The following is a 26,725-nucleotide window of genomic DNA, read 5'->3' as shown; positions in this document are numbered from 1 at the left end:
GGAGGGAAGAACTGCTATGAAAGGGTGTGAGCACCCCATCAGGTGCATCCTGTAGCAGAGGCTACAGTGTCTGCTGGAAAGGAGGTTAAACTGGGTGACCTCCAGGATCAATTCCAACTGCAAGATTGACAGCAGGATTATTTTACCATTTCAGAAATGAGTTAAGTTGAAATGCAGCAGACACCTCCTGGAATATCATTCTCTATCAGCCACAACCCCTTAGAGCAGCGCTGGGGCCCAGGAGATGCCACCCCCAAATATGTCTCAATGGCATATTGATTATTTTGATTTAAAGTTACTAAGAAATGGCCAGTCCAAGAGGGCCACTTTGACCCTCCTCTCTGTCTCCCTGATAGCAGGAAATAAATCTCTCACATGAAAGGTATATTCCCTGCATGTGGAGGTAGAAGGACACCCTTATTGCCAGAGATAGGGAACTTCGGGCAGAGAAGCCTGTATAAACAAACCTTGTTACTTCTTTAATTTATTACCTCAAGGCCAAACTTTGCTTAAATTCCTTACTAATTAAGTGTCCAAACCTAAATTTCTTTGTCCTGTCAATTCCTCTCAAATGTATTGTTTCTTTGTCTGAACAAATATAAAAACTGGGACTTCCCCGGCAGCGCAGTGGTTAAGAATCCGCCTGCCAATGCAGGGGACACGGGTTCAAGCCCTGGTCTGGGAAGATCCCACATGCAGTAGAGCAACTAAGCCCATGCGCCACAACTACTGAGCCTGCGTTCTAGAACCCGCGAACCACAACTACTGAAGCCTGTGAGCCTAGAGCCCGTGCTCCACAACAAGAGAAGCCACCGCAATGAGAAGCCCGCGCACCACGACAAAGAGTAGCCCCCGCTGGCCGCAACTAGAGAAAGCCCGCGCGCGGCAATGAAGACCCAACTCAGCCAAACATAAATAAAGAAATAAATTTATAAATATATATATACACATAAAAGCTGCCTGCTTTGGCCACGTCTTAGGTACTTTCTATGAGATCTCCAAGCTCACAAATTAGGATTTGTCTCTTTTTTTCCTGTTACTGTATCTTGTGTCAATTTTATTATTAGTCCAGCCACAAGAACTCAAGAGGGTTAGGGGGGGAATTTCCTCCTCCCCAACAGCAGCTCATAGGGGAAAGGTGAGGTGGAGAGAAGGCTGGGCCACAACTTAGACAACAGACGTCGGTCCTGGCACCCCCCAACTGCATGCGTGACCCCCAGGGGCACTAACTCTGCACACCCTTAATTTCTGTAACTTCAAAATGGAGGAAAATGAATATCATCATTTTGGAAATTTCTAAAATAGAGAGGCTGGCTTTGAAGTTTTCTGATTAAGCATCAGCTATTTGGAAAATGAAATGGACCAAAGTTATCCTGCCCCCAGCACTCTGGCTAATGACCAAGCTGTTATATAAGATGCTACAGAAGAGCATTTCTGCATATTTTCTGCACATCAAGTTTGCTGATCATCCTTGTATCTCTCCGTATCTTGTTATAAAATGAAGGTCTTGCCAGCAATTTCCTTTCCTTTTCTCTTTTTCTTGTTCATTATTCACCCAGACAATCAGTTTCATGAACCAGAACTGTCCCCCTGGCTGGGATAGTCTAGTTTCTTGGGCGTACTGTATTCTAGGCAATGACGGTGCAGCTTTACTGTAATTAAGTTTTCATTCTTCTATGCAAAACTAACATTTATGAAAAGCTTCTGTAAAACACCAAGTTCCTATTTGTCTACCTTCAGAAAACTTCTTCCCTGCTTACATCCTTTTTGTAAGTCCATTTTTACTTTAAATGTTATGTCCTATTTTGGAAACAACAGTAAGTCCATTTATAAGTGTTTGGGGTCTGCTTTGTAAGCCTACTCAATGGTATAACACTGCTCAGAACACACTTCCCATGTTTTCAAAGGAATTTCCCCCTAAGTCGTGATTGACATGCCCTCTACAGATGTGGCATACATATAAAATCTTCCTTATAGGCACATGTCCATAGCTACGCATCACTACTAAAAAAAAAAAAAAAAAAAAAAAAAAGCTAATTAGTCCACCTGAGACTAAAAAAAGAAGTCATTCTAGTCAAATGTTGGCATTAGTTCCTTTTATGTGAAAAAGATGGTAATGGATTTACAAAGAATAACTCCCTTTTACCCAAATCTTGGTAATGAGAAACTGACATGAGACCACAGTTAATCATCCTACCACCCAACACCTGAGGCTTGGAGACTCCCACTTGAGTGCTTGGGGAAAATACACATCACACAATTCAAGGAGGTGCCCATGCCCTTCTCCTAGCAGCCCACGAAAAATCTGTGCTTCACTCGCTTAGCTTAAGTGCTACTTCCCTCCATTTAAGTAAAAATTGAGTTTAATTTGGTCTCAAAAACTTGCTTTCTCCCAAGTATGGGGGGAAAGAGCTTGGGCTGTGGGATCAACTGCAGTGGTACATGTGGCCATTCAGAAATAAAGGGGATTCAGCATCACTCAAAGGCAGGGTGCAAATCTGGATTGCGGTTAATTAATTTAGCCTTCATATCAAATGCTCAGAACTACAAAGAAAGCTTACCAGCCAGTTCCCAACAACCAGAGAATAAAAATCTGAATGAAAAGTCTAAGAGATTTAGCAAACAAACTGTTTGCCATTTAGGAGTAACTTAAGGGCTACCCAGAAGCGCTCCTTGATTGAAATCCATGAAAAGGAACCAAACACTGACCTCGAGGAAGAGAGCTTAGATATACCACCCACCCAATAATGGTCCCAACAGAGCTCCAAAGTCCTGGAGGCCTCATGAATATTCTGGAAACTTAACATGCCAAAAGAAGGAGAGATGGGGAGGAGGAGAGAGGTCTTTGCTTCTAAAGAATAACGGCTCTCCTGCGGTTATGCCTCCCCTTCCAGGATTCCTTTTCAAGCTCTTTATTGAAATTGCTCAGGTCTTTAACTGATCTCCCATGAGGGCTCAAAAGCCTTAAGCTAATTACATTTGGCTGAGATATGCTTGATGAGATGGGAAAAATATAAAGCTATTGAAACGGTGAAAAAAATCTCTAACCATCTGCTGGTGGTGTTGCTAAAAGAACAATAGATGAAAAGAAAGAGGGCAGCTAGCCAGAGTGGAAAGGTACAGGATTTCTTTAATTACTGGGTCAATGAGGCTATTACTGCTTGGAATGTTGGGGAAGGCAGGCCAAACAGGCTTAGAGGACTAAGCAACTAGGCAGTGCTTAGCAAATAAACAAAGCCAAACAACGTCGCCAAAAAAAGGGATGCATTTTTTGAGGGAGAAAGGGGAATTAGGTCAGCTTGGTTTAGCAAAGCGTTTCTAATTAGAAATCACAGGTACTTTGTGGCAAGGAGAGAAAGAGATGCTCCTAAATGGGAAGTAGGTTTCAGCCCAACCTCTGGACCTCTCTTCAGGTTATCTGTGGTCATCAAAGACGCAGCCCTGGCAAAGCGCGTTCTCTCTGATGCTGTCAGCCAGTTGTTCTGTTATACTTGGCAATCCAGGTGAGCAGCCTGCATTAAGTTTTCAAATCAGTGCCCCAGGTGTTGATTCAATATGGCAAACAGCTAATGTGCATTGCTCTAAAAGCCCTGTTCAGCTTCTCCTTTTATTTTTTTTAAAAAATAACGAATCCCCTCAAATTCAGCTGAGAAAATGTTAGATTTTGGAAGACAAACTGACACATCAGAAAGGGGACTGTTAAATCAAAGTTTATTTTTACTTTGTGTACAGTAACTCTTATAAGTTGAGCGGCAGTTTCTGCCCCAAATCCTATTTTTTCCCCCAAACTTTACAGATGGAATGCCATTTTCTTTCATGTTACTTTGTCTTGATTCCATATCTGAAGGTGGGTAAAACTACTAAACTAACGGTGAAATGTTTTTATTTTCTTCATTATTCCCTTTTCATCAAAGCCAGGAGCACATTTTTCAGACGCACAATTCAAGTGTATCCTCTGGATGCTCTTGGTGTGCCCGGGGTCTGCTTCCCCATGGACAAAGAGTCCTCTCCCTCACCTTCCTAACCTGGGCATGCAGTCTCTGTCCTCCCTCTTCCACATGGCCTCCTAGACCTGCGCTGGGGGAAAGATGCACTGTATCAGTGACCACAAGGAGGGCACAGGTGGCAAGAGCGGCTTACAGGCAGCTGATCTCAGACAAACAGGGGTCTGAGTTGGGAAGAGGTCTCCATCTGTCCAGTCTCCCAGCGGCAGGTCTGGGAGTCCAGGATGATGCTCCTCTCTCAGTGCCTGATGTGAGACAGCTAGTGTGGATAACGAACCAGGGCTTTGCCAGTGGTTCTCAAAATATGGTACCTTGACCAGCAGCGTCACCATCATCTGGGAACTTGTTAAAAATGCCATCTCTTGCCTGCTCATCACCACAGACCTACTGGATCTGAACTTGAGGTATAGGGTCCAGCAATCTACCCTTTAACAAGGCATCCAGGTGATTCGGATCTACTGAGGAGAATGCTCTATATCACCTGTCTGTCTGTCTGTCTGTCTGTCTATCTATCCATCCACCCATCCACCCATCATCTTTGCCATGTTTAAACATCCCACCCTCCAACAAAAATAAGGCAGAGGCAAAGGTCTAAGGGATTTTTCAAAAAGAACTGTCTAAATTTGGATGCCAAATACTACAGTAGTGGTGCCATTCAAAATGCGGTCCACAGACCAGCAACATCACCGTTACCTAGGAGCTTGATGGAAGGGCAGGTCACAAGCCCACCAAGACCTACTGTATCCAAATCTCTGGGGGTAGGGTCCAGAAATCCGTGTTTTAACAAACACTTTAATTCTCATATACACCTAAGTTTGAGAGCCATTGTGCTAGAATAACACCTGAGCAAGGATTAGGGTCAAGAATTTCTCTATTCACATTTTGTGATATTAGTCAGGGAGAGCTCAATTGGAACATTTGGTGGACATGAATTTTATATTTCCTCCATTTCCAAAAAGTATTGGTTGGATATTTACTTTAATTATTATTTTTCTCAGGCCAGAAAATAGAAACCAGCCTTTTCTCTTCCTTCCATCCTTTTTCCTTCTCTCCCTCCTTTCTTCCTATCTCTTTTACTTCTTTTTTTCTCATTCCCTCCTTTCTTTCTTCATTTTCTTACTGCCTTTAATTCCTTTTCTTTTAATCTCCTAGAGATCCATAACTATTCTACTGGCACTTACTGTGGATGCAGTAATTAGATTTACCAGAATTAAATTCCAGTTGTGCAATCAACAGAGACTGACATTAAAAAGGGATGGGTCCCTAGAAAAATGGTACAGATGAACCGGTTTGCAGGGCAGAAATAGAGACACAAATATAGAGAACAAACGTATGGACACGAAGGGGGGAAAGTGGCAGGGGGTGGTGGTAGTGGTGGTGTGATGAATTGGGAGATTGGGATTGACATGTATACACTAATCTGTATAAAACAGATAACTAATAAGAACCTGCTGTATAAAAAAAAGAAATAAAATTCTAAAATTAAAAAAAAAGGGATGGGTCATGATAATAAAAATGCTGCCTAATTTAGCATAGATTATAGAAGGAGGGACAACTTTACGGTAATTCCCAACTCGAGCATGGGAAGATATTGGAGTCTCTCCTTTCTCTGGGGAACTATTTAAGGAAAACCTAAATTTTTCAACATGGTTTGGAGAAACCATGTTGAGGGTTAATGTATTAGTTCTCTATTCCCGTTGCAACAAATTACCATAGACTGTGTCTTAACATAACACAAATTTATTATCTTATAATTCTGGAGGCCGGAAGTCTGAAATGGGTCTTATGGGGCTAAAATCAAAGTGTCAGCAGAATTACCTTCCTTCTGGAGGATCTGGGAAGAATCCATTTCCTTACATATTCCAGTTTTTAGAGGCTGCCTGTATTCTGTGTCTTACATGGCCTCCTTATTCCATCCTCAATGCCAGCAACTTAGCACCTTCACATCTCAGGTGCTTGCTGGCTCTCTCTCTCTCTCTCCCTTATACACACACACAAACACACACACACACATTGTATCTATATTTATCTTGTCTATTATTATCCATTAATTATATATAATTTATACATTTTGTGCAAGTTTTGCTTTCTGATTGCTTAAGGTTGTCTATAATATATATTTTGTTAATGGGAAAAATGAGTAATGTAATAGTATGAAATGACTATGTTAATTTTGAAAAGTGTTCCTTTCCGTTGAAATTACATATCTTAATATATTATGAACTGCACACCTCTTGATCCTAAATATTATTTTATGAATTATGCTCAATATTATAAGAAAAATGAAGGACAGGTGAACTAAACTTTGTGTGTATTTGAGAAATAAGCTAAATATGATAAATGGAAAGTAAATATTCTTTGAAATATGTGTTTAAGAAGAAATATCCAGTTTTTTCTCTTTCATTCCTACTTCTCTGTAGTTTTTTTCTATTAGTTTCAAATAAAATCCGAGACTAATAAATTATGACATTTCTGAAAAATGAACAGACGTGCTTCTATGTCAAAAATGTAAGCTCTAACTACGAGTGATATTTATTGGTTAGAAACATGACTGATTCATCTCAACATTTCTTTTGAAGATTCATAATGAAATAAAGCGATCACATACAATCAACCCAAACCCCTTGCTATTGTTAAAATGCCTACCTCTTTATTTTCCTTTTTCTTTTTTTAAATCATTGCAGCAGATGCCATAAAATGAATGTAGTGAAACCTTCAAGCAGCAAGCTCCCTGTTTCTATCTTGATTATAAAAACACATTGAAAGGTAAATCCACGGTAAAATAAATGAAAAAAATAATTAACATTCAAAGTACTCCTTACACCACCTGTTCTTTACATACTGTGCTGAAATGAAGGCACCTGATGTATAAAGAGTAATGAAAAGAAATTGAGTTTCCTTCTAAAGCAGAAAGAAAAGTAGCACTTATATTTGAAATTCAAATCAGAATGGATGTACCTTTTGTACAATCAACAGGGTCCAGAATTTCCTTCATCTGATGAGTTGAGTGAAGTGGTTAAGTCTAAACCCAGGTACAGTAAATATTTTATCCAATATATATGACATAATATTTTGTGTTATTTTGTGTTATTTTTTTAAAAAATCCTTTATGTAAGTAGATGGTGAACTTCTGTGGTCTTTGAAAGCAGATACTCCAAATAATATCTGACTTTAAGGTTCTGTGCTAAAATTTGGGTTGACAATATTTTGGTCTTTACAACAAAATGTGTAAATGAACATATTTACACATCCCTATTATTACAATCCACCCCAGTCAATTTATAGATTAGACCTGCATTTGTTAGTTCTGTTACCTAGTGGCCTTTTTGTGTTCTTCAGGTGGAAGGATATTGATCCCAGATGGTCAAAGATGAAGGAAGGAATTATAAGTGAGGTAAATGGTAATTATTGGATAAGTCTAAATGAATACTGATGGTACAAATCAGTTATGATTATAATAAGAATAATGTATTGTGGGAGTTAAGATATACTTAGAATTAAAATATATTGCAATAGTGGCATTTATTGGGATGAGGCAAATTAAATTTAAGTATGCTAATATTTTTCCATTGTCATGGAGAATAAAAGTACCAATTCATATTAAAATTTGGTAAGTCTCAGTGATGCCTGAGAGCCAAGAAGTGAGATGAGCCTTGTGGTTGTCCCCGCTGACTGTCTGGAGAGACTTTCCAGGCCACAACCAGCTGCACAACCCAGTGGACTCCCTGAGTGGAGGAGACTGAGCTGAGAGTCTTGGAAGGCCAAGGCATCTGGTGTTTGCAGGGCAGAGAATTGGAGATTATCTGATTCTATAATGGTGTTACTCCTTTGACTTTCTACAACTAGACTGTTTTACAAATCTGTAGGGGTAGAAGTTACCTTGTAGAAAACTTATAATAATGAAAATGAGACTTGTTCATAGCAGTGTAAATGCATTCTGTTTGGTGGAGAAGAAAGAATACATTTTACTGCCCTATATGATATTAACCAGTCTTTCAAATGTCAGTATTCCTGAATCATGGGTGTATGTGTATATGTATGGATGTATTTGGTATTCCTGATTGTATGTGTATTATGGAGATATACATATACATTTGGATATACGTATATATATTATTCTTTTTTGAACCAGTTTTACATCTTATTGGTCCCCTTATTAATTAATGATTTAAATAAAATCTTTTACATGTATTTATGGAAAATCATGAGTTCTGATTTCATCTTTCTGAAAATTACAATTTAGCATTATTTAATATCTTGGAGAAGAGGGAAGATCTAATGAACGTGTCACCAAACATTAACAATTATACTCACTGTTTTTCGAGGAGGCTAATTTTCTGGACAATTTAAGGATAGTATATGTAAAATAATGATTAGATGCAAATAAAAACCACTCTTTTCATTAGTTGTGATAAGAATTAAGGTACTTCAGTGTTCTTGGACTGGAAGAATCAATATTGTTAAAATGACCATACTATCCAGGGCAATCTACAGATTTAATGCAACCCTTATCAAAATACCAATGGCATTTTTCACAGAACCAGAACAAAAATTTAAAAAATTTGTATGGAAACACAAAAGACCCTGAATAGCTAAAGCAATCTTGAGAAAGAAAAATAGAACTGGAGGAATCAGGATCCCTGACTTCAGACTATACTACAAAGCTACAGTCAACAAAAACAGTATGGTAATGGCACAAAAACAGACACACAGATCGATGGAACAGGATAGAAAGCCTAGAAATAAACCCATGAACTTACGGTCAATTAATCTACGACAAAGGAGGCAAGAATATGCAATGGAGAAAAGATAGTCTCTTCAATAAGTGGTGTTGGGAAAACTGTACAGCTACATGTAAAAGAATGAAATTAGAACATTCTCTAATACCATGTAGGAAAATAAACCCAAAATGGATTAAAGACCTAAATGTAAGACTGGATATTATAAAACTCCTAGAGGAAAACATAGGCAGAGCACTCTTTGACATAAATCACAGCAATATTTTTTTGGATCTGTCTCCTAGAGTAATGGAAATAAAAGCAAAAATAAACAAAAAGGACCTAATTAAACTTAATAGCTTTTGCACAGCAAAGGAAACCATAAACATAACAAAAAGACAACGTACAGACTGGGAGAAAATATTTGCAAATGATGCGACTGACAAGGGACTTATTTCCAAAATATGCAAATAGCTGATACAGCTCAACAGAAAAAAAAAAAATCAAAAACAAACAACCCAATCAAAAAATGGGCAGAAGATCTAAATAGACATTTCTCCAAAGAAGACATACAGATGGCTAAAAGGCACATGAAAAGATGCCCAACATCACTAATTATTAGAGAAATGCAAATCAAAACTACAATGAGGTATCACCTCACACCCGTTAGACAGGCCAACATCAAAAAGTCTACAGATAATAAATGCTGGAGAGGGTGTGGAGAAAAGGGAACCCTCCTACACTGTTGGTGGGAATGTAAATTGGTGCAGCCACTATGGAGAATAGTAGAGGTTCCTTCAAAAACTAAAAATAGTGTTACCATATGATCCAGCAATCCCACTCCTGGGCATATATCTGTAAAAGACGAAAACTCTAATATGAAAAGATACATGCACCCATATTCATAGCAGCACTATTTACAACAGCCAAGACATGGAAACAACCCCAATATCCATTGACAGATGAATGGATAAAGAAGATTTGTTGTATATATATATATATATATATATATATATATATATATACAATGGAATACTACTCAGCCATTAAAAAGAGAATGAAATAATGCCATTTACAGCAACATGGATGGACCTACTAAGTGAAGTCAGATAAAGACAAATATCAAATGATATCACTAATATGTGGAATCTTAAAAAAACTGATACAAACGAACTTATTTACAAAAAAGACACTCACAGACACAGAAAACAAATTTACAGTTACCAAAGAGGAAAGGGGAGGGAGGGATAAATTAGGAGTTTGGGATTAACACATACACACCACTATATATAAAATAAAAAACAAGGTCCTACTGTATAGTTCAGGGAACTATATTCAATATCTTATAATAACCTATAATGGAAAAGAATCTGAAAAAGAGTATATACATATATATCTGTATCACTTTGCTGTATACCTGAAACTAATACAGCATTGTACATCAACTATATTTCAATAAAAAGTTGTTTGTTTTGAGAAAAAAAAAGAATTAAGGTACTTCATGCACAGAGAGTTGCAGAACTCTAATGCAGCAGAGAGAAATAAAAAGTTCAACACCTAGAGATAGAATTCCACTTAAGGAAGAGATCTGTTTTATCTTTGGAAATTACTTTGATAAGCCACAAGGCTATAGGTCTTGGGGCAAAACCAGACAACCTAGGCTTGATACAAAGTTAAAAATAAAAAAAGAAAAGAAAAAGGGGATTCAGAAACAAAGCTGGATGCTAGAGAATTAGTAGAGACGGTCTCTCAAAATTCCCCAGACAGGGATAGACAAAGGATTACAGATTTTGATCCTAATGTCCGCTTAAGCCTACACATATTACTTGGGTTTGTGGTACTTCCTCCCTGATGTGTAAAATGGAGGTTCAGGGAAAGTTTTTCTAAATCTTAAAAGACAAGATGATGATGACAGCGTGCTGGGGACTTGGCCACATTCAAGAGGCCAAGTAGACTTTCTTCTTGAGAAGCCACATATGAGGTTTACACATGTTTAATCTAAATTTACACCATATTACATTATGGGAACCTAAATTATTATTGTTGCAGTGAATATGCTTTTAATTTTTCTGTTTTTTAACTTTAAAATTATAGGTCAGTTACACTTTTATTTGAGGGAGAAACCTGAAGAAAATTCGTACTTTAAAAATAAATTTTAAAAAATGTTAAATGTGAATGAAACATTCTATCTTTACTTCTTATACAGTGGAATTTGAATGAACTGGTTTTATATGTATATATTGCATACGTAGAGATATGCAGAAGACAAATAATTTAGCTTGAAACTTCATAGTTTTTATATTCAGTGTATTTAACGAATACAAGGAATTTCATTAAACACTTAAAAATATTCACAAAAACTGAACAGGCACCAGCATTATTAATTTATCTTATATTCTAAAATAAAATTTTGGTTGACAAATTCCAGCTACAAAATATGATTAGGAAAAAAGACTGATAACAGAAGAAATCATTTGAAAATGAAGCTGCCCTAAAAAACCTAAATTATAGTGCTGCCAATATGAATTATGCAGGATTACTAAAGTTGACTTCATTTGAAAAGATAAGATACAAGATAAGATAAACACATATGAAATCCAGTAAAATAACATCATTTAGGTTAATAACCAAATAGGAAAGTAATCTTATAGGCGATCTCCTCTAAAAAGATTTCATGTTTTAGCATAAAATATGACTTTAGCCAGCATTAAAATGTTTTTTCTGAAGATTTTTATTTCTAGCGGAATTCAGAAATATTTCATATAAAATCTTAAGTAGATCAACATTGTATCACTATTATATCACATACAAGATATGATATACAAGATAAGATTTCAGAATATATAAAGTTCCAGTAAGTTAATTAATCAAGATGAAAGTTCATATAATATTTCGCAGGAATCAAAAATGTACCTGAACCATGATTCTCCATAGCAAAGCACACAGACTGGAGTATGAAAGCCTGAATGTGTGTTTGTGTTGTTGCTGCATTGCTGGTGTGGAGGCTGATTTTCAAGTAGAGGGGAAAGGGCTGTGTCAGTGATGTAAGAATCCCATCAATAATGGAAAACACCAAGGGCTGTGTAGTGGTGTCTTGAAGCCAAAATAAAACCCTAAGGGATTTGATTGGTAGGAGCAGAAGAGAAAGTGTTTCACTGTGTTCACTGAAAGATGAAACAGCAGCCAGAGAAACTACAAGAAAAGAAGTTTCTCATGTGGACTAAAAAAGATGGGTGATGTAAATCTAGCCTGGTTCTGAGCAGAGTTTGTGGGTCAACCTAATTTGAGCTAAAGGGCACATTTATCCCATTTAAAGTATCCTCCGGGAATTGTTAGCTGTCCAATTATTGGTTAAGTCCTGAAATATGGTAAGTTAGTCTGGCTGATCTTTTTGTCTGGTCTAGAGTACCTCTGCATTTTTATCAATAGGATACAATGAATAAAACTGAGTAAAACCTACAATTTCAGCTTTCTCAGTGTATTGATGACCACTGGCTCCCATCTCATCATCCCTTGTTTCATCAAGAATGTGGTTCTTCAGAGCTGGCCTTCCAAGAAAGTTTATAAAATTGGACAATCTCATCCCTGCATTATTGAGTTCGTGCCCCTCATTTTACTACCCCAGAAACTGGGATTTATAAAAGGTAAAAAATTGCCAGAAACCACATAGCCAGAGCAAGAAGCCATGGTTCTCTGCACACTTAGTCTCATGGTCCTGCTCGTCAGAGGCCAAAACATGAGCCAAAGGATGTGATAATTTATACTTGTTGCCGATTTACACTTCACTTCCTACTTGCATGCCTGTCAATATCCATCTTTTTCCAAGAAGATCTTATACCATAATATACTTTAAATCTCCATCAACATTTTGATCAGCCCAAGATAAAGGATTTTTATTCCATATTATACTTATTGCTGGATCCAAGAAAAATAATTGGAATGCATGCATTCTGTATAACACTTGGAGAGAAAGTCCAATATATTTCTAAGAAACATAAGTTAAAATTATGTGATATAATAATGATACAATGTTGATCTAGTTAAGATTTTACATGAACTATTTCTAAATTCCACTAGAAATAGAAATCTTCAGAAAAAACATTTTAATGCTGGCTAAAGTCACATTTTATGCTAAAACATGAGATCTTTTTAGAGGAGATCACCTATAAGATTACTTTCCTATTTGGTTATTAACCTAAATGATGTTATTTTACTGGATTTCATATGTGCTGCAGATCCTGCTGGGAAAGCATAAAACCGGACTCATTTAGGAAGAGGCAATGTGGCTATATGAGAAAAGCTGCCATATGTGGAACCTCACTTAATGCCTGTTGAAATTTTTGTGTTTCATGTCTCCTAGGGAAATGTCCATTGTGCTATTGTGTAATTTTATCAGCATGAACTTCTGCTGAATATTTTCTCTTCTCTTCAAAACCCATATTTTGGTATAGCTAACTTCAAAACTTAATGTTACAACATCTGTGCCCATACACCTGGGAGCCATCAAAGACATATCCTAAAGATTATCTACATTTTCTAATCTTATATAGAATGCTGTGAAATGAGACAAAAAGGTTATACATTTTTCCTGGTCTGGAATTTTTTGAAAGGAACCACTTTCTGTCTCCTTAGAAAGATTCTCAAAAGAGAACCAATATTGGGCTTCCCTGGTGGTGCAGTGGTTGAGAATCTGCCTGCCAATGCAGGGGACACGGGTTTGAGCCCTGGTCTGGGAAGATCCCACATGCCGTGGAGCAACTAGGCCCGTGAGCCACAACTACTGAGCCTGCGCGTCTGGAGCCTGTGCTCCGCAACAAGAGAGGCCGCGATAGTGAGAGGCCCGCGCACCACGATGAAGAATGGCCCCCGCTTGCCGCAAATAGAGAAAGCCCTTGCACAGAAACAAAGACCCAACACAGCCAAAAATATATAAATTAATTAAAAAAAAAAAAAGAGAACCAATATTCCTAACGCTGTAAAGAATATCCCTACAAATTTAACGGAGTACTCATTTGTTTTTTGTTTTTTTTTGCAGGTAAGAGTAGCTCTTAATGCGTATATGCAACTTTCCATTAAGAGACACTGTGAATATACACAAAACCTGGAGCTATGTTCTCAAAATATTTTCAAACAAGACTCTTCAGTAACCATAGGAAACAAAAGAAAGCAAAAGAACATTCTATGCCTTTGAATTTATTTACTACTTTTATTCTGTGGATCTACCAATAAATCAATGGCATCTTCTTTTAAAAATAAAAATTATGGTTGAATCAGCATTTCTCAAACAGAAGATTGAGATCTTGACCAAAAAAAAAAAAAATTTTTTTCTGAATACACAGAAACGTCTCCCACCTCACCTTTCATTAATTGTTCTATCTTTCTGTATTAAATATACATGTTGAAACAGCCTGCAGGAGATGGTACTGATAACAAAATGGGCAGAACAATTTGCTGCTGAAGGATAATGTAGACTATATGAAATTTTTATGGCTTCAAAATAGTTAGGAATGGACTTGGGGAACTCCACATGTGGATTCTCTTGATTTTGTCGTCAATTTATCCAATTATGATAAGTACTAAACACTTAAGGTGTGCTTTCTATGTGTCAGGTATTGTTGGAATTGCTTTACATCACTTTACTCATTAAAGTTTCATCACAAGCATATCTGTCATCACCTCTTACAGATGAGGAAACTGAGGCATTGAAAGATTAAATAATCTGCCCCAGGTCACCCAGCTTGTCAGCAGGGGGCAGGGCTGCTGCAGTGCACCCCAAATCTACATTGCTTCCTTTTCCTTTGGTTACTTTCTTTATATGTAAGAGAACAGCTTTTAACTCTTACTTTGAAGCAACGAATAAGATGATAAAGGTGGTTAATTTTAAGTTATTTCGAATTTAAACAGAAATATTCAAGGCAGGGCCAAGTTAATTATCTCTGGTAAAGAAGGGAAAACTCAGTTAATTCAAGCCCATAAGCATTATTACTCTCCGACAGTGAAAAGTCAAATTTTAAACAAAGAAATTCAACTTCAAAGTTGCTACAAGCAAGAGGTTTCCCTGGTGGTGCAAGTGGTTAGGAGTCCTCCTGCTAGTGCGGGACACACGGGTTCAAGCCCTGGTCCGGGAGGAGCCCATATACCGCGGAGTAACTGAGCCCGTGCACCTCAGCTGCTGGGCCTGTGCTCTGGAGCCCACGAGCCACAACTACTGAAGCCCATGCGCCTGGAGCCCGTGCTCCGCAGTGGGAGAAGCCGCCAGCGCACCGCAACAAAGAGTAGCACTCTTTGGCTGCAGCTAGAGAGGGCCTGCGTGCAGCAATGAAGACCCAGGGCAGCCAGTAAAACAAATAAATTAATTAATTAATTTTAAAAAAAGTTGCTACAAGCAAGTAGCGGAATTTGATCTTGCTTCTTTCCCACATGCCATTCCTCCATTTGCAGAAGAGGATTGGCATCCCTACGAGGGAGAACTGAACTCTTCAGTAACTGGAGGAGTCCTACATCCCGGAGAAGCCACTGGGAGAAGGATGACAAGTCAATGTGTGCTGAACACGAGCTTTTTCCCTTGTAGGTCAAGTTAAAAAGAGGACAATGTACCAGTTGTTTGATGTTCCTCATTTGCATGTCCTCAGGCACAACGTACAAAGTAAATAATTTCTGCTACAGAGAAATTAAGCAGGCAGATGCAATATCCTCTATTTTATATTTTACAAGTACAACTGAATGTATAACCGAGCAGGACCCTATGGGGCCTTCCTGGAACAGACCCTTCCCCCATATCCTCCTCAGTAGCTCCTCTCTGAAGTACCCAGATAAGACTATCTCATGCATATTTCCTGAATTTTTCAGATGCTAAAAACCACCACCAAAGGGAAGAAATTAACTACTTGCTGATCATGAGCGCGTAGCCCCCAGACCTTCTGGAGCCTAAGGATTGATAATGTTAACTCCTGGGACACCACCCTGTTACCTCACCATCAACCAATCAGAGAATTGTGCAGCAGCTGATCACAGACCCTTCGACGCCCCTCCCTCTCTGGCCTTTAAAAATGCTTTGCTGAAACCCCTCAGGGAGTTCGGAATGTTTTGAACACGAGCCACCCATTCACGGCCCTTTGATAAACCTTTCTTTGCTCAAAACTCTGATGTTTCCGTTTGTTTGGCTTCACTGTGAGAGGGGAATATGAACTGGTGTTCAATAACAAAGGAGCAAGGCCATGTATCTGTATTTCAAGTAAGGGTTGTATCAATTTTCTATTATCAGAGTCAGACATAAAATTCTCCAAATATACCATTTACTTGACTTGCCAGGAACATGGTGTCATGAAGCTGAACTAGGATTTGCAATTAGAGAAAGGGTCATTAGAGGCATAGATATAGAAGAATATTGTGCTCTAAATGCAGTGGAAATTAAAAAAGGATGTCAAAATCATTAACATGACTTAGTAATTAAACTGTGTCAACGCAGCTGCCAAAAAGAGTTCATAATTTGTAAGCTGTGCTTACTATTGACCTTATTTTACAATTGAGATCATGTCTGTGTTTTCATTTGAAAACAAAATTGATTCCTGTGTTCTGTGAACAAGGCCTGTCAAGTTATTACCCTGTAACTACTCTGCAAACACATTTTTATTTAAGATCAGTATGATTTATGATACAGCAGAAGAGATCAATTATTTCCTTTTTTATTTCACATTTTAGCTCCTTTTAAGAGATTGCTTTATACTGGAAAATGAAATTCTTTAAGTTCTTTAATAAATAATAAATTTCTTTGATAATTTTTTAAAGACTTTTTAAAATGTCTACCTTTTCTCTAATATATTGATTTCTTGCCCCAAATGCTGCTTTAAAATTTACCAAGTGTTCATTCTTCTTATGTCCTCTGAAATCATCTTATTTTTTTAAACAGTATTCAAGATAATTGTACCCTAATATTATTGGGCAAACTTATCATTTAGAAGGCTCATATAATGTGCTTATTTTACACAAATTGCTTCCTTCGTCACTACCGCATGAAGGATGACAGAATGAAATCAATACAAAATGGTTCATCTATTTGTTTTAAAGCCATTTCAGATTTTCTAGGACTTTTATCCGTCTAGCCCATAATTTCTATTTCTTAGAGGCTTTCTCAAAACTATGATTTTAACAAATCAAATCTAAATGAATAATAAAAACATCCTCATATTCTTTGAAAGGACGAAAAACTGTTACAAGTATCTTCTTTTGCTACTTCCGGATTTTATTCTACTTTCAAAAGTAGGTTTAGAATTAAAGAAATGTTCATTTTGCCCCTTGACCGACTGCAGTTTCATGAGGATAACTCTGATGGTTGAATTCTAGGCAGGAATCCAAAGAAACTCTCTATTCTTGATGGATTAATTTAAGAGCAGTCCTACCTTTTTCACCTTCTTCTTCTTCTTGGTCATCTGTTAGTGGAATCACTTCTTGCTGCTCCACGATCATGGTATCTTCTTGGTTCGATGAAAGCTCTAAATAGAATGAGACAGAAGGATACTCAGGGATGTTTTAGTTGGAATCATTGAGAAAACAGTGACTAAAGCACAAAGTTCTTTTTTCCCCTCCAAGTTTCAACAGGCAAACAAAGCAGAACACTACCGCCATTGTCTAGTAATCACTGCTGAAAGCATACACGCACCCCACTCATACACACCAGTATATATAGAAGTCATGACCCACAGTTTCACGTCATTCTCAGATAACAATATATTCTGGTTTCAATACCTTCTGTTTCCATATATGAGCTCTGGGACTCTGCCTCAATTTTTATTTCATTCTTCATTGAATCATTCTTTTGTCCTGTTAAGAACAGTGATTGAAAAATAAATGTGATATGCATGACCATAGTTTTATTCCTGGTTTAAAAAGGCAAACATTTCAGAAACCATGCTTTGATCATGCCTGGAGAGGTAGACAACAGTTTTGAACCAAAGCGGAGGGTGAAGATGTCATTTTGCAAATCATCAAAATTATATCAATTATTTTATGAGAAATATCCAAATAATGAAGACAAAACCCTCTTCTTTGAACTGACTAGTATAATTAATATTTAGCTTATAAATACACTGAACATCAACGGATACAACCTGGCTGTTTTGAAATTTTAAATAATTTCTGGGTTGCAGAGGTTACATCCAATTTCCCTTTATTATATAGATATTTCCCATCTTGAGGATTCCTAGAAAATTAAAACACTGCTTGTACTTTCATTCTTCTATCAAGAGAGCATAATAAAACTTTAGTAATGTGAGCACACAGGGATGGGGGTCACCTAACAGCTCAACCATTCTCATAAAACACCTACTAAATATAGCAAAAGTCAGGAGAGAATTCAGCCAGCTCTTGATTACTCCAAGGCTGATTATCTAGGAATGGTTCTACTTCTGCCCCCCCTGGGTTCTCCTCCTCTCCCCTGTGGCATCTAGAACATTTAAGTGCTAAGAGAAGAAATTGAAATCTGTCCACTTTGCATCATTTTAATGAAAGATTTTATGCTAAGGATATCTAACTGTTGAATTTAAAAAAAAAAAAAAAAAATTCCAGAGCCAGAGGTTACAGGCACGAAGGTGAAGCAGACGTGTTTGGGCTCTTTGTCTGGGTCTGTCCCTGTGGGAGATGTATCATTTTTCCAAGTTGTCTCTACTTCTGTAAGAGGGTCCTCATTCCCTGCTTGTGACCATGTGACCTGCACTGGCTCCTGTGAGACAAGCGTATGTACCCAGCCCATATAAACAGAACATACAGTGTGTGCTCTTTTGTATCTTACTTTTTTATACTTGTTTTCTGTAAGATTAATCCTAGTCACTGCATGCATCAATTGTCCATTCTTTCTCACTGACGTATATTCTTCCATTGTAGGAATATGTTTCAGTTTGGGGCTAAATGAATAACACTGCTAAAAACATTCTTGTACATGTCTTCTGATGGACATATGTACTCATATCACTTGGGTATAAACACAGGAGTGAGACTGTTAAGTAACAGGCAACACACATGTTTAGCTTTACTAGTTCCTGAAAAAACAGTGCTCTGAAGAGTTTGTTCCATTTTATAGTGCCACCAGAAATGTATGAGAATTCCATTTGTGCCCTTTATTCTTTAGACTATGTTGTGATACTACTTGTCACAAAAGTCTTTATATGGAGCAGAAAGTCATGCAAAATCATCCCCCCAAAACCCATTTCCATCCTTTTCACCTCTGGGTACCATATAGAGTGATCACATCTTTGCATATTGAGTCCCTTTGCCTATTCACCTATTTATTATTCTCCTCATCACACTGTAATATAGCTGTATCTGTGTTTGTTTCCCTTATCAGGGTATGAGCACTGTGAAGATAAATACTGTTTTATTCATTTCTCTTCCTAGCACCTACTAATAAGGAGTGATCCAAAAATGTCCATTTAATTGGCCCTCTGTTATAGTATTCATCCATGTCTCTAAATAGTAATTAGGAACTGTAACTTACTTCCTATTGTACCTTTAGCAACAAAGCACTAAGGCTACTAGACGCTTCATATACTACATTTATTGCAAAGAAACTTGGAAGAAGAATTGAATGTTTTAGGCAAATCACAACCTCTTTGGGCTTCAATTTTATTATCTTTAGAAAAAAAGGCCAAAAAACTAGATACTATCTTAGAGTCCCTCTATCTTTGGCATTATATAAGGATATGTCTCCTGGTAAAGTTTCTAGTCATCCCTGGCATTTGTTTTCCTGGGAGGATGATGTGGAGGGAACCTTCACTCTTTTGAGTGAGCCTCATTCTCTGTCACTGTTGATGGGGAACCGACCATCACACCTCCTCCCAGTCATTGCTGGGACCTTAACTCATTATCTGTGATCTGGCTTTGTACAGTGATGGGGAAGAGCAGGGCATTCGGAGAGTAGAAGCAGCCACTTTACTGCAGTGTGTCTCCAGTCCCAGCGCTCCATTCGATACATTTTCAGAGGAAGTCCATCAGGAATAGGAAGATCGCAATTCACCAGGGCCTGGGGCACCGCAGATCGGGTGGGACCACATGGGGTGGTAGCCTAAGGCTTTGATGAATACTAGGGATTTTCTCGCCTACCAGTAAGGTCTGGCGCTTCACTTTGAGGATAAGAGGCCATTGCAAAGCTCTTTTGGAATATTCCTCTCCTCTGCCCTTTTCACTTGCCTCACCCTTCATCTGTTTTCACCTGTGTGCTTTACATATTTTGGCAATCTTCTCTTGAGACGAAAATGCATATTTTTTTTTTCTCATTTTTCTGAAATTAAGTTAGTGAAAAATGGGGAAAGCAATGAGGTTCTCAGCTTTGAAATCCAAGAATGCTCATACTTGCTCATGCCTGAGCCACGCCAGGATCTGGCATATTGTATGCAGGAGGGGTATGTGTGAGCACCGTGCCCTGCACCCAGGCCTGCTGTGTGTTAATGATGACTCAGCCCATCTGCCTTTCTCTTCAGCCACTCAGAAATACCACAGTCCATCCTGCTTTATTGACCCCATGGGAGCACGCTTTATGTTTGCCTCTCTACATTCAGTCTGGTTGAATTCCACCCACTGTCCTTTGCCCTAATCCCTCCTGGCAGAAGAAACAAAAGAACATAAAGGATCCCACAGTTTATATGTATATTTTTTATACAGCGAACTCAATCATCCATACTAATGGGAGGGGACCATTAGAATAGATAATCCAAAAATCCATTCACTTTTCTTTAGAAATAGATCACATGATTGTTTCTTGGAGGCCTGGTAATTAAGTTTGGCTCAAGCTAATGCTTTAATTAATTTGCATAAAAATCGGTCTGGGAACATCAGTCTGGAATTAAACATTTCTAGAGGAGGATAAACCTAAACTCACTTCATAAATGGACTGTTTTTGAACAATAGCAACAACAATATAGTTTTGTTGTTTATAGGTTATTAGATGCTCAGATCTTCCTAAGAACAAGACTTTGTTTCTTCGATGCTTCTCTTAAAGATAAAAGAAATTATGCCCTTTTGTTAAGCTTGCAACTTGATTGCTGCTATTATTCAAAATTCTGCTTGTCTAAAGGTACCCCAGATTAAGAGTAAAGTTAAACCTAGGTTAGTGTGAATTTGATTATCTTCTAAGCTATCCTTAGAGTTCTCCTAGGGCCAATAAAATTTACTTTCCTAATGTAAATTATTTCTACGATTATGCTTTTTCGTAGTTACAAAAGAAAGTCAGTTTTCTTATAGAAACACTTACAAATATTGAGAATTATGAATAACTTTACAACTACAGGATTGCCACTGTTAATACTGTAAACTGTTATCATTCTCTTGTACATGTGTGTATGTATATATGCACGCATGTATATATATGTATACAAATATATTTATCTGTATGTACGTGTGTGCCTTTGTGTATGTCTGAATATAAAAAATATGTAACTATATACACACACACTTATATATGCACAAACATACACCATATACAGAAATATATAAACGTATCCTGGAATTGAAATGAATTTACACTTTGATTCTTGCTTTTCTAGTTTACATTTTTATAAGCAGCTTACACTGTCATTACAATTTCTTCAGAAATCTTATAAGATGCATTATATTCCATGTTATGGACATATTTTTGGATATGCCCTTTTGTTTTTTTATTTTTGCCAACAAACACAGTACTGCAATGAACATTTTTGTGAATACCTACCTCTCTACTTTTGGTAGGTGTTACTTTAAGATAAATTCTTAAAGCATAATTTTTGGATCAAAGTGTAAACATTTTACCCTTTTATTACATTTTGTCAAGATTGCTAATGAGGAGGTTATGCCCTTTAATCTCCCACCAATGGTGTGTGAGCATGTTGGATACCCTCTTCATACCAATTCTGTGTATTTTCAATCCTACTTATTAAACATCTGATATTCAAAAGGAGAAGACACTGAAATCATGTTTTATTTGCGTCTCTTCAAGGAATGAAGAGATAGGTCATCTCTTCATGTTTATAATGACTGTATTTCTTCTTCTGTGAATTGTGAGTCCTTTGCCCATTTTCCTCTTGGGTTATTTTTTTTTTTCTTATTGATTTATGAGGTCTTTATTTTTGTAATAAGAAAATTAATTCTTTGTCATTTAGGCTGAGAATACTTTTCCTAACAGTTTTTCTTTAGAATTTGATTACAACCTTTATTTATCATGTCAAAATTTATATATTCAGATTTAGCCACTTTCCTCTTTTATGACATATATGGACATAGGAACACACACAGTGCAGATATATATGTATGTGCATGTATTTTACAATACATAAGCATACAATCATGTGTCTGTTTGTATATATTCACATTTCAAAAAGCAGTCCTTATTTCAAAAAAAAAAATACACTCTTTGGTTCCTTTAGTCTAGTATATTTATAGTTTCAGTTTTACATTTCATCTTTGCTCCTTTTGGAATTTAAATTGGCATAAGGAATGAGATTGGGATTCAGTTTATTTTTCCAAATGGCCAAATAGTTGCCTTAATGACATTTACTGAGTCATCTGTCTTTAAAATGTCAGCCTGAATATGTACTGAAATCTCAGATCTGCTGGGGTCTATTTCCAAATTCTTTGTTCTGTTTCACTAATCCGCCTGTCTAACCCTCCAGTAGGACTACACTGTTAATCACATTTTTCAAAGATTCCATGTCATTTTTAGTATATTTATTCTGTCATTGATGGGTAATATCATATCTGTGAATTCCCCATCTCATTCCCAACTGGATTTTATTCATATTGTATCTTTCTATATCATCTGACACATAAAAACACATCATTGTTATATTTAATCAGAGATTTAAATTTTTATCGATATAAAATGACCAACTCTTTCTCACTTGAGATTTTTTGCTAGAATTCTAACTGGAGAGATCCTAAAGTAGTTTTCCATGTTTTCTTTTGATGCTCATTTCCCAAATATACTTCTTTTCTAACTTTGCATTTTTAAAGCTTTACTATTTTATTGAAATTAATTCAATCTGAGTGGTTTTTACACTCAGTAAAGTAACCTAATTACATTTACTGTCGTAATTATTTGCCTGTGTTTCTGTCATCTTCTTTGATATACTGTGTTTCTGTTATACTGCTACTTATTTATTATTTTTATTTGCATTACTGAATGTACCCTCATGTTTGGTATGATCTTCAGGGAAAATTAGAAAATAAGATTTATTCATTTCATTTTGTGATTTAATTCTATTTGTAATGATCATAAAATGTTTCAAAGTTATTCTTTCTTCTTTTATAAATTTATTTATTTTTAAATTTTTGGCTGCATTGGGTCTTCATCACTGCACACGGGCTTTCTCTAGTTGCGGCGAGCAGGGGTTAATCTTCATTGCGGTGCGTGGGCTTCTCATTGCGGTGGCTTTTCTTGTTGCGGAGCACGGGCTCTATGTGCATGGGGTTCAGCGGTTGTGGCACGCGGGCTTCAGTAGTTGTGGCTTGCGGGCTCTAGAGCACAGGCTCAGTAGTTGTGGCGCACAGGCTTAGTTGCTCCGTGACATGTGGGATCTTCCCGGACCAGGGCTCGAATCAGCGTCTCCTGCATTGGCAAGCGGATTCTTAACCACTGTGCCACCAGGGAAGTCCCTCAAAGTTATTCTTAAACCTAACTTATATTGTCAAAACCCGTAGCACAGCAGGATTTTTAGTTTTTTATTATCTTTATCGAAGTCAGCATTGGCTGCAACCCACCCTGCTCCCCACTAGAGTCTTTGTTTTACAAACTCTGCTACTGAAATTTCCTTTCTTTACTCTCTCCCTTATTTCCTTCCTTATTTCCTCCCTTTCTTTCCTCCTCTTTTAACTCTTGTATCAAAATATGACATACGTACAGGAAAGTACACAAACGATATGCAGAGCTCAATTAAATAACCAAAAGCAGGTAGAAAAACTATACATCCTTATGATAACCATCCAGCCCAGAAGCCCAGCTCACAGCTCAATCAGTATCTCCTCCCCAGTCACTCAAGTTCAATCAACACCCTGACTGTCATAGTAATCACTACCTACATTCTCTTTACCATTTTACTGCTTAAGCACATCTTTCTAAATATCAGTTATTTTTCCTGCTTTTCGAAGTTGACATAGATGAACTTGTACAATATACACGCTTTTGTACATTCTTTAGTTTAATATAAAGCTTGTGAGATTCATCCATGTTTTTGCCTGTAATTGCAGTTTGCAATTTCTGATGAGACGTCTGCTTCATCCTTATATTTGTTTCTCTGTATGTAACTTGTCTTTTTCATCTGATTGTTTTTGAGATTTTTCTGTTTATCACTGGTGTTGAGCAAGTTGATTGTGATTTGCTTAAGTATAATTTTCTTTATGTTTCTTGTGCTTTGGGGTCATAGAACTTCTTGTATATGTGAGTTCATAGTTTTCATAAAGTTTCTGAAAATTTTCAGCAACTATTACTTCAAATATTTTTTTCTGTCTCCCTTTCCCATGCCTTCCTTGAGAGATTCCAGTTCATGATTATTGTATTTGGAATCACTCTTGAAGTTGTTCCATGGCTCACTGATGCTCTTTTCATTTCCTTCAGTCATTTATTCTCTCTGTGTTTGAATTTGGATAGTTTCTATAGCTATATCTTCAAATTCACTAATCTTTTCTTCTGCACTGTCTAATATGCCATTATTCCCGTCAAGTATAATTTTCATCTCAGACACTCAACAGAGTGAATTGAATCTTTAGAAATTCAAGTTGGGTCTTTTTATATCTTCCATGTTTCTAATGAACATGGTGATCCTTCTTTTAGCTTCTTGAAGATGTGGAACACAATTAATAATTTTTAACATGGCTTTTCATATTATTGCCCCATCTGTGCCATTTCTGGATTGATTTCTGTTAATTGATATCTCTTCTCCTATAGGTCATACTTTCCTGTGTTTTGTCAAGTAGGCCAATTAATAACCCTACAACAGACTCTGAGTGTTCAAGTAAAAGGAAGAGTCACACGTCTCTCACTTTAAATCAGAAACTAGAAATGATTAAGCTTAGTGAGGAAGGCGTGTCAAAAGCTAAGACAGGCTGAAAGCTAGGCCTCTCACACTAAGCAGTTAGCTAAGTTATGAAGGCAAAGGAAAAGTTCTTGAAGGAAATTAAAAGTGATTCTCCAGTAAACACATGAATAATAAGAAAGTGGAACAGCCTTGTTGCTGATATGGAGAAAGTTTTAGTGGTCTGGACAGAAGATCAAACCAGCCACAACATTCCCTTATGTCAAAGCCTAATCCAGGGCAAGGCCCTAACTCTCTTCAATTCTATGAAGGCTAAGAGAGGTGAGGAAGCTGCAGAAGAAAAGTTTGAAGCTAGCAGAGATTGGTTCATGAGGTTTAAGAAAAAAAAATTCACCTCCATAACATAAAAGTACAAGGTGAAGCAACAAGTGCTAATGTAGAAGCTGCAGTAAGTTATCCAGAAGATCTAGCTAAGATTATTAATGAAGGTGGCTACACTAAACAACAGCTTTTCAATGCAGAAGAAACAGCCTTCTATTAGAAGAAGATGCCATTTAGGACTTTTATAGCTAGAGAGGAGAAGTCAATGCCTGGCTTCAAAGCTTCAAAGGACAGCCTGACTCTCTTGTTAGGGGCTAATGCAGATGGTGACTTTAAGTTGAAGCCAATGCTCATTTGCCATCCCCCAAATCCTAGGACCCTTCAGAATTATGTTCAATCTACTCTGCCTGTGCTCTATAAATGGAACAACAAAGCCTGGATGACAGCACATCTGTTTACAACATGCTTTACTGAATATTTCAAGCCCACTGTTGAGACCTACTGCTCAGAAAAAATGATTCCTTTCAAAATATTACTGCACATTGACAATGAATTTGGTCACCCGAGAGCTCTGATGGAGATGTGCAATGAGATTAACGTTGTTTTCATGCCTGCTAACAAAACATCCATTCTGCAGCCCATGGGTCAAGGAGCAATTTTAGCTTTCAAGTCCCATTATTTAAGAAATCCACTTCATAAGGCTATAGCTGCCACAGATAGTTAGTTCTCTGATGGATTTGGGCAAAATAAATTGAAAACCTTCCGGAAAGGATTCACCATTTGAGAAGCCATTAGGGACATTCATGATTCATGGGAAGTGGTCAAAATGTGAACATTAACAGGAATTTGGAAGAAGTTGATTCCAACCTTCATGGATGACTTTGAGGGGTTCAAGACTTCAGTGGAGGAAATAACTGCAGATGTGGTAGAAATAGCAAGAGAACTAGAATTAGAAGTGGAGGCTGAAGATGTGATTGAATTGCAGCAATTTCAGGATCAAACCTTCACAGATGAGGATTTACTTCTTATGGAAAAGCAAAGAAAGTGGTTTCTTGAGACGGAATCTAATTCTGGTGAATGCTGTGAAGATTGTTGAAATGACAGCAAAGCATTTAGAACATTACATAAACTTAGTTAAGAAAGCAGTGGCAGGGTTTTAGAGGATCGACTCCAATTTTGAAAGAAGTTCTACTGTGGGTAAAATGCTATCAAACAGCACTGTATGCTACAGAGAAATCGTTCATGGAAGGAAGAGTCAGTGATGTGGAAAATGTCATTGTTGTCTTATTTTAAGAAATTGCCATAACCGCCCCAAACTTCAGCAACCACCACCCTGATCAGTCAGCAGCCACCAACATCCAGGCAAGACCCTCCACCAGCAGAAAGATCACGACTCCCTGGAGACTCAGAAGATAGTTAGCATTTTCTAGCAATAAAGTCTTTTTAAAATTAAGGTATGTATATTGTTTTTTTAGACATAATGCTACTGCATACTTAATAGACTACAGTATAGTATAAACATAACTTTTATATGCACTGGGAAACCAAAAACTTCATGTGACTTGCTTTATTGCAATATTTGCTTATTTCAGTGGTCTGGAACAGAACCCACAATATCTCCAAGGTGTGCCTGTACAAACACCCTAGAAAAGATTGGCCAAAACAAAGGCAGTAAGGACCTCTGCTCATA

The 26,725-nt window shown here is 37.3% G+C and overlaps 1 protein-coding gene across 3 annotated transcripts in view; it reads right to left on the bottom strand.

Annotated features, from left to right (window-relative positions):
- The window catches only part of MACROD2 (mono-ADP ribosylhydrolase 2), a 1,990,905-nt gene that overhangs the window by 67,282 nt on the left and 1,896,898 nt on the right, over positions 1-26,725 (bottom strand). For all 3 annotated transcript variants that reach the window (XM_082359151.1, XM_082359149.1, XM_082359152.1), the window contains 2 exons: positions 17,468-17,542; positions 17,122-17,214 (listed from right to left, as the gene is read on the bottom strand). In XM_082359151.1, the coding sequence (XP_082215277.1) occupies positions 17,122-17,214; positions 17,468-17,542 (168 nt within the window). The remainder of the gene's footprint in view (positions 1-17,121; positions 17,215-17,467; positions 17,543-26,725) is intronic.

Source organism: Balaenoptera borealis (genome assembly GCF_965194805.1).
Source record: "Balaenoptera borealis genome assembly, chromosome: 16".
Lineage (NCBI taxonomy): Eukaryota > Metazoa > Chordata > Mammalia > Artiodactyla > Balaenopteridae > Balaenoptera > Balaenoptera borealis.
Note: the sequence above shows the minus strand (reverse complement) of the source record. Positions and strands in the feature narration are given on the sequence as shown.